Source organism: Selaginella moellendorffii, unplaced genomic scaffold (assembly GCF_000143415.4).
Source record: "Selaginella moellendorffii unplaced genomic scaffold, v1.0 SELMOscaffold_29, whole genome shotgun sequence".
Classification (NCBI taxonomy): Eukaryota; Viridiplantae; Streptophyta; class Lycopodiopsida; order Selaginellales; family Selaginellaceae; genus Selaginella; species Selaginella moellendorffii.
The window spans coordinates 1,660,457-1,679,897 of record NW_003314290.1 but is presented as its reverse complement, the minus strand read 5'-3'; the positions used below and the strand labels follow the sequence as shown (position 1 = coordinate 1,679,897).

At 47.9% G+C, this 19,441-nt stretch overlaps 6 protein-coding genes across 7 annotated transcripts; 4 read left to right on the top strand and 2 right to left on the bottom strand.

The window, feature by feature from the left end:
* Positions 1-2,560: 2,560 nt before the first annotated feature.
* Positions 2,561-12,580, top strand: LOC9646348 (3-methyl-2-oxobutanoate hydroxymethyltransferase 1, mitochondrial). The gene is made up of 7 exons (XM_002976130.2): positions 2,561-2,632; positions 11,393-11,525; positions 11,574-11,719; positions 11,785-11,991; positions 12,044-12,190; positions 12,242-12,292; positions 12,344-12,580. The coding sequence occupies exons 1-7, from the start codon at positions 2,561-2,563 to the stop codon at positions 12,578-12,580; spliced, it is 993 nt and encodes a 330-aa protein (XP_002976176.2).
* LOC9646351 lies at positions 5,629-7,151 on the bottom strand. The gene is made up of 6 exons (XM_024681047.1): positions 7,011-7,151; positions 6,689-6,866; positions 6,342-6,588; positions 5,924-6,282; positions 5,759-5,849; positions 5,629-5,695 (listed from the first exon to the last, which is right to left on the bottom strand). The coding sequence occupies exons 1-6, from the start codon at positions 7,074-7,076 to the stop codon at positions 5,656-5,658; spliced, it is 981 nt and encodes a 326-aa protein (XP_024536815.1). The 5' UTR covers positions 7,077-7,151; the 3' UTR covers positions 5,629-5,655.
* LOC9646350 (protein PHOTOSYSTEM I ASSEMBLY 2, chloroplastic) lies at positions 7,309-7,913 on the top strand. Its single transcript, XM_002976132.2, has 4 exons — positions 7,309-7,449; positions 7,503-7,559; positions 7,622-7,668; positions 7,731-7,913. Exons 1-4 carry the CDS (start codon positions 7,345-7,347, stop codon positions 7,816-7,818), a joined length of 297 nt encoding a protein of 98 aa, XP_002976178.2. The 5' UTR covers positions 7,309-7,344; the 3' UTR covers positions 7,819-7,913.
* On the top strand, positions 8,606-9,344 carry LOC9646349 (histone deacetylase 6). 2 transcript variants are annotated; one of them, XM_002976131.2, is made up of 4 exons: positions 8,606-8,681; positions 8,729-8,844; positions 8,971-9,096; positions 9,180-9,344. In XM_002976131.2, the coding sequence occupies exons 1-4, from the start codon at positions 8,643-8,645 to the stop codon at positions 9,304-9,306; spliced, it is 408 nt and encodes a 135-aa protein (XP_002976177.2). In that variant the 5' UTR covers positions 8,606-8,642; the 3' UTR covers positions 9,307-9,344. The 2 variants fall into 2 exon arrangements, with proteins under 2 accessions (XP_002976177.2, XP_024536816.1); XM_024681048.1 differs by having other exon boundaries at positions 8,729-8,848.
* Positions 12,581-13,064: 484 nt separating the features above from the next.
* Positions 13,065-15,678, top strand: LOC9645865 (BRCT-containing protein 1). The gene is made up of 8 exons (XM_024680816.1): positions 13,065-13,305; positions 13,362-14,363; positions 14,418-14,635; positions 14,693-14,962; positions 15,018-15,095; positions 15,142-15,229; positions 15,288-15,354; positions 15,415-15,678. Exons 1-8 carry the CDS (start codon positions 13,065-13,067, stop codon positions 15,434-15,436), a joined length of 1,986 nt encoding a protein of 661 aa, XP_024536584.1. The 3' UTR covers positions 15,437-15,678.
* Positions 15,604-16,472, bottom strand: LOC9645864 (dual specificity protein phosphatase 1B). Its single transcript, XM_024681083.1, has 4 exons — positions 16,076-16,472; positions 15,955-16,007; positions 15,839-15,903; positions 15,604-15,766 (listed from the first exon to the last, which is right to left on the bottom strand). Exons 1-4 carry the CDS (start codon positions 16,429-16,431, stop codon positions 15,629-15,631), a joined length of 612 nt encoding a protein of 203 aa, XP_024536851.1. The 5' UTR covers positions 16,432-16,472; the 3' UTR covers positions 15,604-15,628.
* Positions 16,473-19,441: the final 2,969 nt, after the last annotated feature.

Below are 19,441 nucleotides of genomic sequence, written 5' to 3'. Positions count from 1 at the left end.
TAATCTTAATGATAAATTATGGCTAGTGGTGCCTTTGATATTTATTCCATACTTTCTCTACATTTACAATAACTCTCTTATTCTAAATAAGCATATTATGTGACTAAGAAACTAAATAGATCTTTCTATTGGTTAGAGATGCAATATGATATTATTCAGTATGTGTGTAATTGCATTTGGTGCCAAGCTTGTAATACTTCCCCTCATTTTATGGAAAAATAGTTAAAGTCATTTGTAATTTTCCATCTGTTTAAGTTGGTGGCATTTGATGTAATAGAGCCTTTTCCACGGTTAACTACTAGCAATGAATATATTATTATTGTTTATGACTATTTGACTCGCTAAGTGGAAGTTGGTGTTCTTGCTAGTGTGCTTACAACTATTGTTGAATACTTCCTCTTAAATTGAGTAATGTTCCAACATTTCTATCTTGAGTGAATTCTTTAGGATAATGGTTCTATATTTATGGATAAGGCATTTCACACTTTAATCTCTTGGCTGGGGATACACCACATTTTCACGAGTGTTTATCATCCACAGTCAGATGGTTTGGCAAAATGATTTTTTCAGACCTTTAGAAAGATAATTGCAAAGTTTGTAAACTTTCAATATTTGAATTGGGATGGTTATTTGCCATCTCTGTGGTATATATATGTCATAAAAGTACAAAGTTCTATTAGTGTTTCACCATATAAACTCTTATATAGTTATGATTTGATACTATCATCGGAGTTGAGTTTACCTTTGCAATTGCCAAAAACTATGGATACTAGGTCTTAGGATTAGTATTTACTGATTATTCTTCCACTGATTTCAGTGAAGTCTATTGAATATTTAGGCTGTATATAAGTGGGACAACAACAAACTATAACTCCCATGATTATTTATTTGTAGAGTATAAAGTGAATGATATGATGTTAATTTTTTTTCTTAATTTTATAGCATATGTTTTGTCTAAGGGGCTCTTTACTTAGTGTAAAGGACTATATTGAGTATTGTGGCAAGTTAGATTGTAAATTTATAAAATTCGGCATAACATTCAATAAGTTGATCCTCTATAAATTATGCATATTCACCAATTAAAGTGTTTAATACAAAGGGATCAGGAACAATTTGCATCATTCATAAATCCATTAGTACCTTTTCTTAATATTCCTTTAGATCCTAACTTATGAACCAAAAATCTTAATTGCCTTCCATCCTTCTGAGAGGAAAGAATGATATGAGGTCCAAGTGTACAGTTATGATGCGATATACTATTATTAACGAAGAGCTATTGCATTTGTTTTAATCAAGACCATTTAGTTTTATATATGAGCTAGGGTTTTCTTGTTAATCAAATATAGTCATTTTGGTATTTTATTTCTCACAAAATAATATTAAATTTTAGTTTATAAAGTATTTATTCAATTATTTATAATTTTTAAAATTTGATAGTACAGAAAAAAGGTTAATTACATTACAAGGTCTTAAGATGAAAAGAAATTTAAGTCTTAATGAAGTTTATGTTTTAGTATAGATAGTGGTATGTTTTATATTGAGAAGTAAACTTTTTACTTCCCTATAAGTATTTATAAATAAATAAATTTAAGTTTAAATATAAAAAATTTAATGTTTTATACCACTAAATATACATTTAGAAATTATTGAATATTGTGAAATGCAATAATTAGTATTATAGAAATTTCATTGTCACATGCATTATTGGAATTACATATATACTATTTTTTCTAAATTTAAATTAAGACTTCTGATTGTATAGATCAATTTTATATAAATTAACATATAATAAAAATTAATATATATAGTTTAGTTTAATTCATAATTTTGTTTCAAATGATTTGTTATTTTATTATTTTGTAGCATGATGGCAATGTTGTTATTTTTGGCTAAAGGTGCTTTCCGATGAGATCAGGGGTTTAGAAATTTAGGGCTGGTATATAGTCTAGAGATCGAAGTTATGGAGGAGCGTGCGAGCGACGACATTCAAGCTTCTTCGTCTTCCTCATGGCTGCTTGCGCTGATGGGTGAGACGAACTTCTTCAAGGGTTGCCCGACCCATCCAGACGTCGGTCCGGGTAATCGAAAGCTCGCCTCGTTTTGCCGTGCCTGCGAGAAAGCCCTTTGCAAGGAGTGCGACCAGCGCGATCACAAGGCCTGCAAGCCAAACATCCTGCAGGTCCTCAGCGCGTCCAGGTTTGCGGCGTTGAAGGTCGACGACATCGCGCCCCTGATCGACACCTCCGGCCTGGAGACGTTCAAGATCAACGGCAACTACATCCACTTCCTGCACGGGAGGCCGCGAAATGCAACCTTGGCAAACAAGAACCAGTGCCGCCATTGCAATAGGGTGCTCCTCACCACGGTCTCGCTCTACTGCTCGATCCAGTGTAAGTATCGCTGCAATGCCGATCTCGCGCCGAGACCGCTGGCTCGGCCAGTCCAGCCCGAAGATTTTCAAGCCAGGGCTGCTCGCGTGGTCCGACACCCGCAAGACCATCGTAACTTTGTGGAAAATCGAGAAGCCCTAAAGATCGAGGTTGATCAACAAACGCTAGAAATGGCCAACGTACTCGAGGCCATCTTGGTCAAGGTGCCGAAGCGCAAGAGGGTGTCTGACGCTAATCAAAGGGTTGCCACCATTTTTTGCCAGAGGGTGTGTGACGATGATCAGAGGGTCGACCAACTGGCCATGAGTAAGAAGCGGAGGAGAGGCTCGCAACCGGAACCGGAGGAAGATCGAAAACGAAGCAAGCGGAGGAACTCTCGGCGGGAGAAAGAGGAGATGGATCCTTGGGCCCTGGAGGATCAGGAGAGAGAGTTCTGGACGTTCCCGAGGAATGGAAGATCGCCCTCCTTCTAAGACAGCTTTGAAGTTTGTTGTAAGCTTAAGTTAACTGCGCTCGATCGATCTCTAAGAATAGTTTTGTGTATTCCAAGTTTGTTGTAAACATGGTGTATTTACTTTCTTTTTTTCTCAAGAAGATCTTCTCTATCGACCATTTTCTCAAGAAGATCGTCAATCCAATGTTGTCTGGTACATGTTTCGCATAAACACATAAGCCACGGCCTGGTCGCGATCCAGTTCCACGAGCGCGTCAAAAGCTAGCTTCCCAAGCTCGGCATTCTTCCACCTCTGGCAAGCTCCCAAGATGGTCCTCCAGATCAAAACTCCCGGCTTGAGAGTCATCGACCTCGCCATCTCCACCGCCGCCTCCACCTGGTTCGCGCGGCAAAGCATGTCCACCATGCACACGTAGTGCTCCATCCCCGGGACGATCCCAAACTTGGAAGCCATGGCGTGGAAGCACCGCTCGCCCGAGTGGACGAGCCCGGCATGGCTGCACGCCGCGAGAACGCAAAGAAGCGCCACACCGTCGGGCTTGACGCCCTCGTCCACCATCTCTCCAAAGAGCTCAAGAACACGCCGGCTCTCCCCCTCCCGGCCATACGCGCCGAGCAAGGCCGTCCAGGCCATCAGATCCTCGGAGCTCGAGCGCGAGGAATCGAAGAGCCGCTGGGCAGCCGCGAGATCGCCACACTTCCCATGAACGTCGATCAAAGAGTTTGCCAGGGGCGCGTAGCTCTCGAGCCCGGAACGCGACAAATCCGCGTGGATGGCCCGCGCGGCGTCCAGCGCCGCCGCCGCGCCACACGCCGAGAGCGCCGCCAGGAAGAGCTGTGGATCCGGCGGTCGCTGGAGGCGGAGGCGGGCGAAGATCTCCAGCGCCGCCTCCGCCTCGCCGCTCTCGGCGTAGCCGACCATCAGGCGCGTCCACGGCACGAACTCTCCCACCGGTAGAGCGTCGCAAAGTTTGCGAGCCTCCGCCAGCCCGCCGCCGCGATGCTCCGCCACTCCTCCGCCACCACACTTGGCATACATCTCCACCAGCGCGCTCGCCACAAAGCCATCCAAGGCGAGGCCCAGCTCCGCCGCTCGCGCGTGGATCTCCACGCCGCGATCGAGCAGCCCGAGCTCCCCGCACGCCTTGATCGCCGCCACGATCGAGCCGCGAGCGTCGGCAGCTCCTCCAGTGCTGGAAAAGAGCTCCAGCGCTACGTGGGCCTGGCCGTGATCGACGTAGCCGAGCATCATCGCGTTCCACGACGCGGCGGAGTGGAGCTCCATGCGATCGAACGCAATCCTCGCGTCGAGCAGGCTGCCACACCGCGCGTAGAGATCGATGAGCGTGGTCGCGACAAGGGTGTTTGTTCCAAGCCCGGATCTCCACGCTCGAGCGTGGATCCTCATCGCCCTCGCCAGGGAATCCATCTTCATCTTCATCCCGGCTATGGAGCTCGATTCTTCCTCCTTGATCGAGAGCCGCGAGCACGCCTTGACCGCCGCCACGAGCGTGAGCTCGTTTGGCGAGTGGAATCGATCGAAAGCGTCGAGGGCGATCGCCTCCTCTCCATTCTCGCCATAGCCGGAGATGAGCGCCGTCCAGGAGACCACGTCCTTCTCCTCCATAGCGTCGAAGATCCGGCGAGCCATCGCCATGGCGCCACACTTGGCATACATATCCACCAGCCCGTTGGCCACGAAGCTCTCGCGATCCATGCCACTCTCCCCTGCGATCCTCCCAATCTCCATCGCCTCGAGCGAGCTCTCCCGGCCCTCCTCGCGATCGATCCGTGTAGCGAGCATGGAGCACGCCTTGATCGCCGCGACGAAACCCCGGGAATCCACCGCGCAGCAGCGATGGAAGAGCTCGATCGCCACCTCCGGCGACCCATTCTCGGCGAATCCCAGCATGAGCGCGTTCCAGGACGAGGCGCTGCGCTGGGGCATTGCATCAAACACCCCGCGAGCTTCGATCAACCGCCCAGCCTTGCAGTAGAAATCCACGATCGCGTTGGCGACGAAGACGTTGGCGTCACAGCCGGCTCTCCTCGCCTGGCGATGGATCGCGATCCCTCGATCCAGGAACGCGGATGATCCGCCACTATCTCGATCGATTCCACCGCTGCAAGCCTTGATCGCCGCGACGAAGCTCCCGGCGTTGGTCTCTTCCATCCTCGAGAAGAGCTCGAGCGCGAGCTCTGGATGCCCATTGCGGGCATAGCCGATGAGCAGCGAGTTCCACGCAACCACGTCCCGGCGAGGCCCCATCTCCTCGAAAGCTCGCTTCGCAAGATCCATGCGTGCGCATCGCGCGTACATGGTGACGATCGAGCTCGCGACGAAGACGTTGCTGCTGCTGCTGGAGGCGAGATTGGCAATGGCGTCGCCCATCTCGAGATCGCGCAGGGCGGTACATGCCTGGAGCGCCGGGAGGAGGAGATGGAAGTCGTGGTGTTCTTGGGCGATGCTAGGCTGGGAGGCATGGCGGAGATGGGTCGAACGAGATTGAGCTACTGCGATCGAGGAGAGCCCGAGAACATACCGCGCAAGGACGAGACGATCGCGAGAGCACCGCTCACACAAGAACATCCATGCCCTAGCCAAGCGGCTAGAGCCAAGGACCACATTCTCGCTGAAAATTTCTTGGCAAGCCCATCACATCCTCCGGAGAAATGCTTTTCGATCCAGCTCGCGGTGGAGAACGCTAGAAGAACCATAGCAATTTTCACCTGGAAGATCTATACAACTAAGATCACGAGGAGAGAAGAACAAAAGAAACGAAGAAGAAAAAACACGAGAAAAACTTCTTACTACACATTCCTTCGAAACATGATATCCTCGGGAACAACTCTGGAATCACGCTGATAAGCTCGAGAGAAATCGAAAGGAAAAGCGAGTTAAAAAGAAGCTTACAACTCTGGTGGAGCTCTCACGGAATGCGGTGGAACCAATCCCAGAGGAAAGTTATGTCCCCAGCTCGTCTTAGCACCATGGCCTGCAAAACCTGCGCAGCAGCAGACATGGAAACGCACAGTATCGGTGAGAAAACCTCCATCCCCTGAAAGCTTGTAGAAATACCGTAGTACTTGTAGTAATTGTACTTTGAAGTTGCCGGATGAACCGATGAGTCGGAAGCTTGATCCCTGTCCTGCCGCTGCTTTCGCCACTTCTTCTTGACTCGCCTCGGCCGCGGCGGAGGGATGACATCGTCGAGCTGCGTCTGCGAGCTCCCGGGGCGCTCCATCATCTTGCACTTGTCGCAAAACTCGTCGTCGTCGAGATCTTCTTCCTGGCGGTAGCGTTGCGATTGTTTGTCTTCGTAGCGTTGCTGGTGTTCGTCTTCGTAACGTTGCTGGTGTTTGTTTTCGTAGCGCTGGCGTTTATCTTCGTATCGCTGGGTATCTTCTTCATTGTCTCGACTTGGCGATGGACTTCTCCTGTGGATTCGATCGTGCCGTGAGAAAAAGGAGAAAAACGAGAAGACTCTCTTGGATACCTGATGTAAATGTTAAAGACTTTGTGTGCCGGCGAGCTTCTTCCAGTGTCGTCCTTCTTCCCTACGTAGATCTTGCCTTCGTACGCTTTTCGGTCGCCATACGAAGATCTTCCGGGAGAGCTTTGAGCCCGGTCGTGCTCGCAGCGAGAGGTTGTAAGCGGGGTCTCGTCGTCGTAGTACTCTCCACGACACGTCTTGTTTCCGCGAGGGCTGCTTTTATTGCTGCGAGGACTGATTCTAGGACTCTCTGAAATAAAAAGAAGAAGAAACAATCAGCAACTTCGATCAATTGACTTTTTATTTTTTACCGAACTTGGGATGTTGGAAGAGAGATCACAAGAGATCACCAGGCTTTTGATCGCGTTTTTGTAGCCGGAGTTGCTCCACCTCGCTCCGGCACTCCTCCAGCTGCTTGGTAAGCAACTCCCATTTCTTCTCGCATTTCTCGTGCAGCGCCTCGAGATTTAGATTGGGCACGGTCTGTGGCCGCTGCTGCTGCTGCTGCTTTTGCTTCTCCGCCAGCGCCTAGAACAAGAAACCAAGAAACAAAAAATTTCCATCGTTTCGTTTAGTCGCTTGCTTGCGCCCATTGAAATCACGGCTACTCAAAAACCCTGGCGACCCATGATCGATCACTCTGGGGGATCTAGCCTAGGGCTGGAAGCGTACCTCGGCGCGCCTGGCCACCGCCGCCGACGCTGGGCGGGAGAGCTTGTAGAAATTTCCATACTCCATGTTGCAAGTGAGCCATCGATCGGGCGAGTCGACGGCAGTGCAGTCGTGGAGCGCCTCAAATGCGCCGACGCTGGCGTTGGCATTGGGCGTAGGGCTGGGGCTGGAGGAGGCGGCCGCCATCGCAATCGAGCTCCGGAGCAGGGCGGCATTCTCGCCGGATTGCCACGCAAGACTTAAAACCTATCCACTTGGCGCGTCGACATGTGCCCACATCAGCCCCTATCCACGACATTTTTAAATTTCTGGCGCCAAAAGTTTTAAAGTGGCTATGGCGATGCTTTCGTTTTGTTCTCCGAGCGTCTCCCTCCCCTGGAACGCGAAATTGGGAGGGAGGAAACGCGATGGAGTAATCTCTCGAGCAGCGCTCGACAAGGTAAGTTCCCCCGGATGATTTTATGCGAGTGCTGCGATTGCCATACATTCCAGGGGGGAAATTGCGCGACTTGCAAAGGCAAAGGCGCCATGGAGTGCAAGGGATGCAAGGTGAGAACTCGACTCCAAAAACCCCCTTGACAAAACAATGTGGCAATCGAATTGGGTTGCAGGGAACTGGCAAGAACAAGAAGAATGGCAATGTTTTCGAGCGATGGAAGTAAGAACTTTGGCACAATTCCTTGCGAATCCCTCATGGAAGCACTAAATTCTACTCTCCAGATGCTTTGATTGCCAAGGCTTTGGATATGTGAGCTGCCCAAGATGTGGCAAAGGTGGACTGACCCCAGAACAAAGGGGAGAAAGATAAGGTTTATAAGATTTTTAAGGTGAAGCGGCAACCAAACCTAATTATATAATTTCTTCATACTTAAACTATTGGAAATGACAACCCATTAGCGAGACTACCACGCAGCCACGCTACTTCGCCAGCATTCCTGTGGTAGAGGCTGAATTCCACGCTCTTGGTGATGTAGGCTACACGTTTGCACGATGCGATCGTTTTTATCATAGCCCTAAGAAGCTCAGATAGTTTGATGCAACACTCTGCCTACTCTGCTGTATCCCTTCACAAATCTCTACAGTGACCGGCGGTGCCAAGGCAATCGACTTGGTGTCACAAAACACTTAACAGCTCACTTGAAATAAGCCCAACAAAAACAAAATTCAAGCTTAGTGTTAGAGACTTTTTTGCACTCCAGTTTTGCGTTGCATATTTTCTCAACCAGAGGAATTGTCCTCTTCAGAGAATTTCCAAAACTGTTCTGAATTGGGTGTAAGGTTCCATCGTCTCCCTTCTCACTTAAGCTTTGAACCAACTGCTCCAAAGCTTGTTAATTAGTTGAAGAGGAAAACTTTTGCAATCTCCTCGTAAATTGCCAGTTGAATCTTCTTCGTGCTTCTTGGAAATTGGTTGTTTCTGCCTCCAGATCCGCCTCCAACTGTTGCATTCTGATTTCCATTCTGGACATCAAAAACGAAAAATACTATCAATAAACTATATAGCTACAATGGGGCAGCTCTTTACCTGTACACTGTTCATCACACGTGGGAAAAAGCGGAGTGGGCCGTTTGCCACGTCAACCGGAACACTTCGTCTTGCTTTAGGGGTTTAGGGTTGTGCGGGCTGTGGCTATGGCAGGCTCTACTAGCGGCAGCCAGGGAGGCCTTGAGGTCTGTCCGCCAGAGAAATTTTCTTGCTCTAGCTCGATTTTGTGTAGGCTTTGTCAGGATGCGGCGAGGACTCTGGCTGGGTGGAGGCCAGGACGAGCTGTCCGCATCTCGATCGAGTTTGCAACGCGCCTCTCTTGCCTCGATTTGATGCGCCCTGTGCAATGTATGTGGGTGGGATCTCCATTTCCTGACAATCCCTCGGGATTGAGTGCTTGACTGATCTTTCTCTTTTCTCTCCCATCGCTTGTTTGTTGTTTTCCTTGATTTGTTTTTTTCCTTTCGTCCGCAGCTGCGGCGATCATCGCGAGAATTGGGTGTGCTTGAGCTGCCGAAAAGTCTTGTGTGGACGATTCATCAATGGACATATGTTGTCACACTTCCAAGAGTTTGGTCATCCATCGGCTTTAAGCTACAGGTGGAATTTCTGTGTCTTTCTCTCTTGGTTTTTTGCCTTGTTCGCTCATGAGCTTCCTTGTTTTTCTCTTGCGAATCTGGCAGGGATTTGTCCGTATGGTGTTTCGCTTGCGATAGTTACCTGGATGCTCAAGTTATCAGCGAGCTCCGGCCAGCGTTTGATGCCGCGCACGCCATGAAATTTGGCACTCCAGCTCCACTTCGCTGTTAAACTTTCTTTAAAACTTCTACGCTCGTGCTTTCTCTTTCGTTGTTTGATTCCTTGGCCAGGAGATCTCGAAACAAACAAGTATAAACTAAAAACTTTCCCATGAAATTTATTTCTTCGATCCCGTGATCAACAACCAGACAACCAGACAAATATCGTCAGAGATATAAAAGCATCACAGGACAGGCAGGATTTTACGAGATCTTCGTCGCCGCTCTCTCGAGGCTCCGGATTCCCTGCCTGAGGTAAAGCTCTTGCTGCTCCTTCGTTTTCTCACTCATGATGCTCATTCCAAAAGACCAGCGGACGATCGTTTTGCTCCCATCGCAGCTCTTGGCGAGCTTGACAGTGGCGGAGTAGTCTTGGAGGCCAAAGTTCCCTGCAATTATCTTGTAGCTCATGCTGTACCTGGCGGCGGAGAAGGCCGTGAGTTCCTCCTCCACCCACCGGAACTTACCATTGCTGCTTGGAACAGACTCAGCGTAGCGGACTCCCGGTTTGATCTCGTAACACTTTCGAATCGTTGGCACCCAGGACGCGAGGTCGTAAAAATCCGACACGATCTTCCAGGCTTTGTGGAGTGGGACTGAGATCGTCGCGGCTACCAATCCGTGAACTCTCTTGTGGTGGTGCTTGCGATTCCTGGGAGAAGGGCTAGCATTGCGATTCGCGAGCTCCATGCGAAGAACAAGTCTCTGGAGGAAAAAAGTCCTGGAAGAACAAAATTTGGAAGAAACTTGGAAGAAGCTGGGATGAACACGGAAGATCCGGCAAGCGCTTTGGCCGCCGGGACCTCTGGGGGTAATTGCGCTGTCGCTATTAAAATTTGTGTTCCACTGCAATTAGAATACGCACATTGTTTGGCTGGATCTTTCATTCACACTAAGCAGTGACGCAAGAACTTCTCTATCATCCACGTGGCACAAGTGGATTAGTGACCACTGGCCACGTGTGTCATGCGATACACGATCTGGCCCCGCCGGACGGCCCAGATGTGTCAAAACGGCCAGCGATGCAACGAAGGCGATTGTACCACGTGGCTGGCGTTGTGGATGGCTGGAATGTGGCCACGTTGCTAGTATCTGGTCCCGCAGTATCTGGTTTAAATGCACCTCTCTCGGGTGTTTGTCTCATAAACAGTTATCTATCCATAAACTCTGCGTTTCTCCCAGTTGCTGGGGTTTTCTCGCGATCAAGAATCAAGATCTCTGGATTTCTCTCTAGCTCGCTCGCTCGATTTCTTTTTTCTCCTCCATTCTCCATACCATGGACTGCCAGTGTGGAGCATATAGAGCGCAAGGAATGGTGCTTGGAAGCATTGCGGCGCCGGTGGAGACGGTGTGGCGGATCGCGGCGGACTTCTACGAGCTTGGGCGATGGGTGCCGACGGTGGAGGAGTGCCTCCGGATCGAAGAGGGCGTGAGGCTCGTGAGATCGTTTCCGCGGCCCGATGGGCAAGTGACCTGGGTCAAGGAGAGGATGGTGAGGCTGGATGATGAGAATCACTGCCTGTCCTACGAGATGGTGGAAGGAAACATGGGATTGGAGGAGTACGATGCCACGCTCGAGCTCTCGCGGGCCGGAACCACCACCACTCTGGTGCGCTGGTCGTTCCAGATGAGCTCCAGGAGCACCAAGAACCGGCAGGAGCAAGAGGAGTTCTTGCGGTGGGGGATCAAAAGACTTGGGGAAGCTGCTGCGAGCTACTAGCGCTAGCTTCGATATGGAAGAAATGTTCAAGATAGAAATCTATAAACTACTGGAAACCAGCATTGAACAAAGAGAACGTGGGAGAGGGATTTGCTTGGAGTGCCCGGGACCGAAAGCGTCAAGATTCGCCTTTTTGGAAGCATTGACAATTCTATCGATGGGAATCTTAAATTAACTTTAAAAGTTTAAAAGCGTAAAACTAAAATTAAACTAACTCAAAGAGCAGAGAAACCCTAATAAGATTGTTGGCTCTCAGCCGTCGATGCACCGTATCCGACGCTCCAGATTGAATCTGTCATGTGTCTAAATCCACGGTTATAAATTCAACCCTTTTCGTATAAACTTTTTAGGTTTTAAAGTTTGTGTCATGGCTCAAAAGGTGACTATGAGGTACTTGCAATCGAAGTACGCAAGAAAGGAACCAATCACTATGGTTACAGCATATGATTATCCTAGTGCAGTTCACGTAAATCAGGCAGGCATAGATATGTGTTTAGTTGGGGATTCTGCAGGTAAGGTCACAGTATTTTCTGAAGTGTACTCCTTTTTTTTTTCTATAGGAATGGTTGCCCATGGCTATGATACAACACTACCAGTAACCATGACAGAGATGTTGTCACACTGTAAGGCTGTTAAACGAGGAGCCAACAAATCGTTCCTTGTTGGGGATCTTCCTTTCGGGAGCTACGAACAGGCACCCCAGCAGGTTTGCTTTGATTCCATGCTATATATCAAATGTTGTTTTGCCTTATCGTTTGTTTGATCTATCAGGCCGTAGAGAGCGCAGTGAGCCTTGTCAAGGAAGGAGGAATGGATGCAATTAAGCTAGAGGGTGGTAGTGCATCTCGAATCACAGCAGTGAAGGCAATTCACGATGCTGGAATTGCTGTCATGGGACACATTGGTCTCACACCACAGTCAATCGGTGTTCTTGGTGGCTTCCGACCACAAGGGCTGACTTCTGAAGATGCTACGAAGGTAAATGAAATCTCTTCTCAACTATATTCTGATTGTGTTTCTGTGACTTTAGTTGCTGGAGCAAGCATTACTCTTGGAAGCTGCTGGGTGCTTCGCTATTGTTCTCGAGTGTGTACCTTCGCCCGTTGGCGCTGCGATAACTTCATCACTGAAAATACCAACAATTGGAATAGGAGCCGGACCCTTTTGCAGTGGCCAGGTAAACTTATGGTTTATTTACAAGTCGTATATTAAAAACATACAATACCAGGTCCTAGTTTATCATGATCTTCTAGGAATGATGCATCCTCAGCACACAAAGGTAAAACAATATCTCATATTTTCTTTTGGCTTAATTGCATTCTTGTGATAGGTTGCACCCAAGTTTTGTAAACAATTTGCTAAAGTGGGAGATGTTATTCAAGAAGGCCTCGCCAAATATCGCGCAGAGGTCTCCAGTGGTGCTTTTCCTTGTCATGCATACACTCCATACCGAATCAATCCTGGCCAAACAGACTTGTTCCTGAAGGGGCTTGAAAGTAAGGGTTCTCTTGATGCAGCACAAGCTGCTGCTAGCGCTAGAGGATGGGAAGAAACTGGTGAAAGATGATGTTACAACAGCGATATATAAGGAAAAAGATATTATTTAGTGATATTCAGTCCCGAGTGCCTTCTCAAGATAGTTTTTTATTGTTTTCGCCTTTCAAACAAACCTTGGCTATGAGAGGTGCAAATTAAATTAATTTGAGAATGCTGCTATGTAGTTTTCTCTATCACAACCAATAGCTAGAAAAACCATTGACAATTTGGAAACATTAGGGCTTGCCGATGCAATAATGATGTTTGCATTTGCCAAGAGAACTCATTCATAATTCATTCATGGGATGCTAGCAGACAATCAAAAGTCTCTTAAAACGAATTATATTACTTGGCAAGCGCCATAAAATTTACTACTGGCTTAGAGTTTTCCTTATGGAGCATTTTCAAATTGGCGCCAAATGCTTTTCAAAACTAACGGAATTTGCCAACGCCCTAACAGAATATGCTTCCTGCAAAAACGAGGCGACGGAATATTTGTTTCTGGGCCTTTTGCCATGGGCGGGGACGAGAGCTGTGACGACGACTTCCAGCCAACCCTGATTCTTGGCAACGACACCCAGCAGGAGGCGCACAGCGATGGCGGCGGCGGCGGCGGCGGCGATTGCGTTGTCGATGCCCGGGGCGATGGCGTCGAGAAGGCGCTGTCCGATGCCACCACTGTGGATGACGAAGAAGCTGGAGCTGGAGGCGTCCAGGACACGGCCTCGTCCAAGATTCAGGAGCACGACGATGAAGGTATGGCTGTGCTTCTCGCGGCATGCGATTGAGAGAGATTCTTGGTTTCTTGGCAGTCCAACCGACCCTGATTCTTGGGACGCAGCTGCTGGAGAGTCCCCAGTACGAGAGCACCCAAATTTTTGGCATGGAGCACGCAGGGCTGGAAAATCCGGTGGAAGAGAAAAAAGCAAAGAGCTTGGCGTCGATACGTGTGCAGTCGCTGCGTGGATCAGCCATGGCGGCTTACGAGAGGTTGGTATCCAAGCTAGAGCTAGAGAAGGATCCACAGGAAAAAGTTGAAGTGGACGATTCGGCCAAGTTTGTCTTGCAATGGGGTATTAAGCAGGCCAAGACTTCCACGATTGCTTTCGACGTCTTCAAGCCAGCGCCATCGCTTGTGGAAGAGAATCTGGTGACTTCGAACGGTGGAGCCAGTTGCTCAGCGTCAACTCCCGTCTCTCAAACTCTCAAGAACATCAGCCTTGTCCCGGCATTGTGCTCGAACAACAAGAAGTCGACAGAGAACCGGGACAAAAAGTCGGACTCGGCTAGTCCTCAGCAGGAGAATTCTCTGGACAAAATTCGAAAGGTCTTGTTCGATGGGAAGAGTGTTCCAGGCGAAGATCACCGTCACCCTGCGCAACCTCTGAGTGCGATCGTAGCTCCCGTGAGGGAGCTCAGCTATCTTAATTCTCAGGATCCGGGAGAGGAGTCGCAGGCCATTGCTCTTGAGGCGCTGGAACGGTTGGTGTCCACAAACGGCGATTTCTCTCAAGAGGCTCAACTCGGTGACTTTGACGTGGAAAACAAGAAGATGAACGTGCTCGCCTCTCGCATCGTACAGCTCCAGCGGGACGACCCTTCTTCAGTATATGATTTCGTAACGAGCCAGGAGGATCCGCTCATGAAAGCCGGGGTGCTAGCAGCAGAAGGTGACCAGCCAGCGCAGGTTTTGGATGAAGAAAAAGTCTCTGAGGCGCTTGAAGAACAGGGTAAAACGCCTCTTTCGGTGGCGACGGGAAGTAAGCCGAGCACGAACAAACGGAAAACCGCGCCTCCACGCAGTACCGCTAGAGGTAAAAGGCGTAGAAAGGCTTCCCCAAGGCGCGCTGATCAGGTAGTTTTTACAGCACCGCAAGTAGATCCACAGACTCCTAAAAGCACGAGTAACGATGCCGTTTCTGCTGAAGCTGTAACGAAGGGCAGCAAGTCGACGGCTAGGAAGCGAAAAAGTGAGGCGGAGAAGCTGATCATAGCCGACGACACACCGAGAAGGAGCAGACGACGGCCAGTTAAAGTTCTGTTTAGTCACTCCCTCGGCAAGGATACGATCGAGGAGCAGAAGAAAGTAAGCATGTTTGTAGCTGGTCCTGTCAAGTTTTTGTAACCGGTTACGTTCTGCTAGGTGCTGAAGAAGCTCAAGTTCCAGGTCGTGGAAAAAGCTGCGGAATGCACACACTTCATCACGGACAGGTTCTTGAGAACAGCCAATATGCTGGAAGTCCTGGCTGCGGGAAAGCCCGTTGTGGATTTGGCGTGGATAGAGAGCTGCAGCGTGGCAGGGTGCGCGGTGGACGAGAAGAAATTCATCGTGGATGACTCTAAGAAGGAGAAGGAGCTCGGGTTTTCTATGCATTCAACGTATATTTCTGCTCAGCAAAGGCTACTGTTGGAGGTATAGTCACACGTCTTTTTCTCTCAGAACCGATGAAGCTTGACAAAATCAACAGGGAATCCCAGTGCACATAACTCCAAATACGAAGCCACTGGACATGGTGGAGTCCGTTGTAAAAGCTGCGGGAGGAAAGGTGTGTGTATGTGTGTGAATTGGAAGTATTGACTGCTGTTACGCAGATTGTCAAGAAGAACGAAGCCACTGGGGGTTGTCTAGTGATCTCTTGCGAGGAGGATCGAAAGTATTGCTTACCACTTATCAAGAAGGGTACGATTATATAGTAAGATTTGTTTTGAGAGTGTAGTTATGCCTGGTGGTACTTCAGGGATTAAGATTTATTCGACGGAGTTCCTGTTCAGCGGCGTGGTGAGCTATCACCTCGATTACTCGAAGTGAGTTTGGCACACTTCTTTTCTAGAGCCTTCTAACCGCGTGGGTGACTGCCTTGGCAGAAACCTCTTGTTTGCTGCTTAGCACGTCCTTGCAAGTGTACAGACGCGGTGCGAAGTTTTGGAATGAGTTTGAAGTTTTTTCAAAATGTCTAGGGGAGCTCGCTCGAGAGTATTTGTTCATTCACGCCAACGATTACTAGAGCTACGAGAACTGGAGCGAGCAAACGTTATCTGCAAAGCGTTGATACTCCAAAGCTAACGCTGGAGAAAACCACTAGGGGCATATAAGGAACTCTTCACTTGGTGCCACTCGATTGCATATCCTGCAGGTTTTCATCGCCTTTGTCCTTCGCTTGTGCTCCTTTTTGCCATGCACCCGGACCACGCAACCAGACGACTCAAACACCTGCAACTGCAAAAAAATAAAATAAATAACAAGTAAGCAAAACATTGCCGAGATTTTTTATTTTTTATATTTTTTCACCTGCTTCATGAATCCACTGTTTGGCTTCACAGTCGGGCTGCACTTCCTGAGCGACGCCAACGCCTCTACAAACAGCATAGATCTCAAAACTTAAGTATGGGCTCACGAAAACTAACCACTGGCCGAGAGCTTCTCTTTCCACATAAGGTACGCAATCACCACGGATGCACTGCAAGAACCGAAAGCGCAAAAATTAAAAAAACTGAGAGGGAGAGAGAGAGAGAAGTTTGGAGTTACCTGCGGGAGATACCACCACCACAGTGTACCAGCACGATCCCCTTGTTCACGCCCTCGTCGATGAACTTGAGCGCGTCCTCGAGGTGCTCCAGCAGATTTTCGTCGTGGCTATCCTCCACTGGGATCACTTTCCTGACGATAGCTCCATCAAACTCGGCGCGCTTGGTGTCAAGCTCAGCGGCGATCTTGTAGAGGATGGCGTTATCCCTTGGAGGCCCCAGGGGCGTGGAGAATTCGTGGCCTGGGCATAGGGGCACCACCGAAAGGATGTGAGTGACGCCCCTGTGCTTACCAGTAAGGAAGTAGAATGCGTCAAACTGGTTGCCAATGTAGAGACCCGGTCGTACCTTCTTCATCGGCTGCCAAGAACCCTAAAACTCTTTTCACCTTTACTCAAAATAGGGTTAACTTGGAAAAGTAACTTATTATCGTAATTTTTCTATGTTTCGATTCTTCTTCTCCCACTGTTATCTCTGAAAAAGATGAACCAATTGTTGACCACGATTTAATAGTGTTTGGTGCCGCAAGTCAATCGATTCAAGCCTTGCAAGCCCCGCATGAATCTCTACGTTCCAGGCCTGGCGTACATTTCCTCTAACTTACGAGAAGCAACGACACCATTTTGTGCGCTAGTCTAAACAACGGAGATTGGAAGATTTAGAACCAGAAGAGCGAATTACTCAAAGGTATAAAGCATTTGAAATGTAGCTCTAAAACACCCGATCGTTAAAACCCAAAGGCCTTCTGGGTGGCCTCTATGGCTGAATTGGCTATCGCCCAGTAAGAAGAAACCCGGACGTGAAACCCTCCCATAAGTCCCTCCGAGCGGCGAAACCCATTTTCTGATTGGTGATCGCATTTACCATGGCAAGAATGCTTGCCATCGTGAGGAGCAACGAGATCCAAATCGATCACTCGCAACCCCTGGCTTGTCACAAAAAATTCACAGTCTTTACCGTTCAGGCCCAGGCTGAGCAGCAAGACGGCGTAAAAGAAGCCGATCTCGGTACAGATCGCATGCGTGTTGTGTCCCTGGCCTTCGAGTCGACGGAATCCCTTGTCCGTCATGCGCACTTTGATGAGGCAAGGAGACGACTTGGGCGGGTGGAGAAGCTCGATCACGAACGCCGGTTTGGCAGCCAGCGCTGGGTTGAGGGCGATGAGAGGAGCCGAGATTTCATTCTGCCCAGCCGCTGGCTCACCGATGATCGCCACAAATACTTTCGGCTTGACAACTCGAAGGCCCTCTCCCTCTAGCTCTCCTCCCTCTCTCTTTCTTGCTGCCTTGTGTGCTACACCCTGACCCTGGTATGGATCTCGAACTCCTCCTGCAGATTCCCGTGGCTGTTCGTGGGAATCTTGATCGCGACATGGATTGCCGGGACTGCATACACGTCGTTCTTGGTGCCTTGCTTGAGAAAAATTGCTGCCATGGAGAAGGAATGGAGGGCTTGCGAGAGGCGGAGAGGGAGCGCGAGGAGAACTCTACGTTTCACGTTGTCCTAAAGGCGTGATGATTAAACCTGGCTGGCTCAAGCTAATACGTGCATAACGGTTTTATGCGGTATCAACTGCCAGAAACCAGTGGCTAGAGAATTTCGTCTTGCTATCACGCTATCACCCATCAGCATAACCTGAGAAGCGATGGGAAATTGTATTTAGCTAACAATAACACCACCCAGAAATACAATGCTAATGCAATTATGCTGGAGCTTCTTGTGGGAAAGAGGCCACTACTTTCCAAAGATCATCGTTGTCTGGTATGTAGCGTAAACGAACAACGATTTTAAGAAAAAAGCATAAAAGATTGAATATTCTCAAAGCCCTTTAGAAACATCTATATATAGACATTAGTGAGCTAGGTATCTTGACGATGGATATGTTTGGGGATGTACTGAAGCAGATAGTTTCAAAGCTTTCAGGTCAAGATTTGACTGCGGCTAATCTAGTTTCAAGAGAATGGGCTGCATGTGTACGTGTAATTCGAAGAGAAAGGCGTGAATCTCTTAAAAAAGGGTTGTGCCAGATCCAAGGGAGCCTCACATACTCTGAAATGTATTATGATCTCCGTATCTCAAAGCAAGAACTCAAAAATTCCATTCATCTTTGTCTTGTTACATCAGATCATGGGAATTTATCTCAAAAGAATATATCACTAGAGTTTGTGGTGGATTTTGCATCAAGACAAAGCGCTGCCCCAGAACATCAAACTTCCACCATACTTAAGCAGAATCGTTTTACTTTTGAAAACTGTGCTGCATACGATCACGATATTAATCTGGGTTGCTTCATATTTGCAAGATGGGAAGGATCCCAGGCAGAATGGATGGTAGTCTTATGTGATCCCATAGTAGAGCACATAAAGGCCTTGCCAACTTTTGAAACTCGGAAGCAATGTCCGGGAGGGATCTCCATACTGATTGATAGGGATGACTTACGGCATTACAGAATTGTTGTACCAATGATTTCAACAGCTGGGTTTTGTATATGTAATTCCGTTTTTGTGTTTGACTCTGGTACTTACAAATGGGAGGAGGTTGATTTTGCTGAAAAATATTACATTAACAGTTCAATTTCCCATGGAGGGGAATGCTATGCATTGAAGTCTGGATCAGGAGTGGTCATGTATAAAGATGATGGAAGGTTTGTGGACGTTTCAAGGGTCTGCAATGAAATTATCCATTGTGCACCAGAACATGTTAAACTTGAGAGCTGGCATGATGGCTTTGTAGTTGCTAGGTATGATCCTGGGCTTCTCAGGCTTTACAAAGTGATGGGGGATGGAGAGGAAGAGATTGCATGCTTGGGAGGAATAGATGATATTACTAACGCTAGTAAATTGAAGTACTCTATTAAAGCCTGGGATGACAAACTATACATAGGATTGTTAAAGCCAATGAGGTGGTATAAACTCATGGAATGGATTAACAGGCAGTGGAAGCAAATTTGGTTTGAAGATTTGAGCTCAAATAAAACATTTATGAATATACCACTTGTTTAAAGGAGGTGTTAAAGAATAGAATAGAATACTGTAATTGATATTAGAGAGAGAGAGGATTAATTTTAAACACTTTGAATACAATGTGCTATGGGAATTAATTTAGTAGCCAATCTAGATATGTGATCACCACAGACATCTTCTTTCCAACAACATAAGTTGGTTAAGTGATGGTTCACATTTGAGCTTAGAAACTTAGCTAGAAATGAATGTTGTGATGCATACCAAGCTTGAAAAATATGTTATTCTCCACCTCCAATATGGTTGAATACTACTTTATATAAAGTTTTGTGACATTGTACAAATACTATATATTTATATTTATATAAATTTTATATAACAATACTAATAAATGATTAATAATGTGA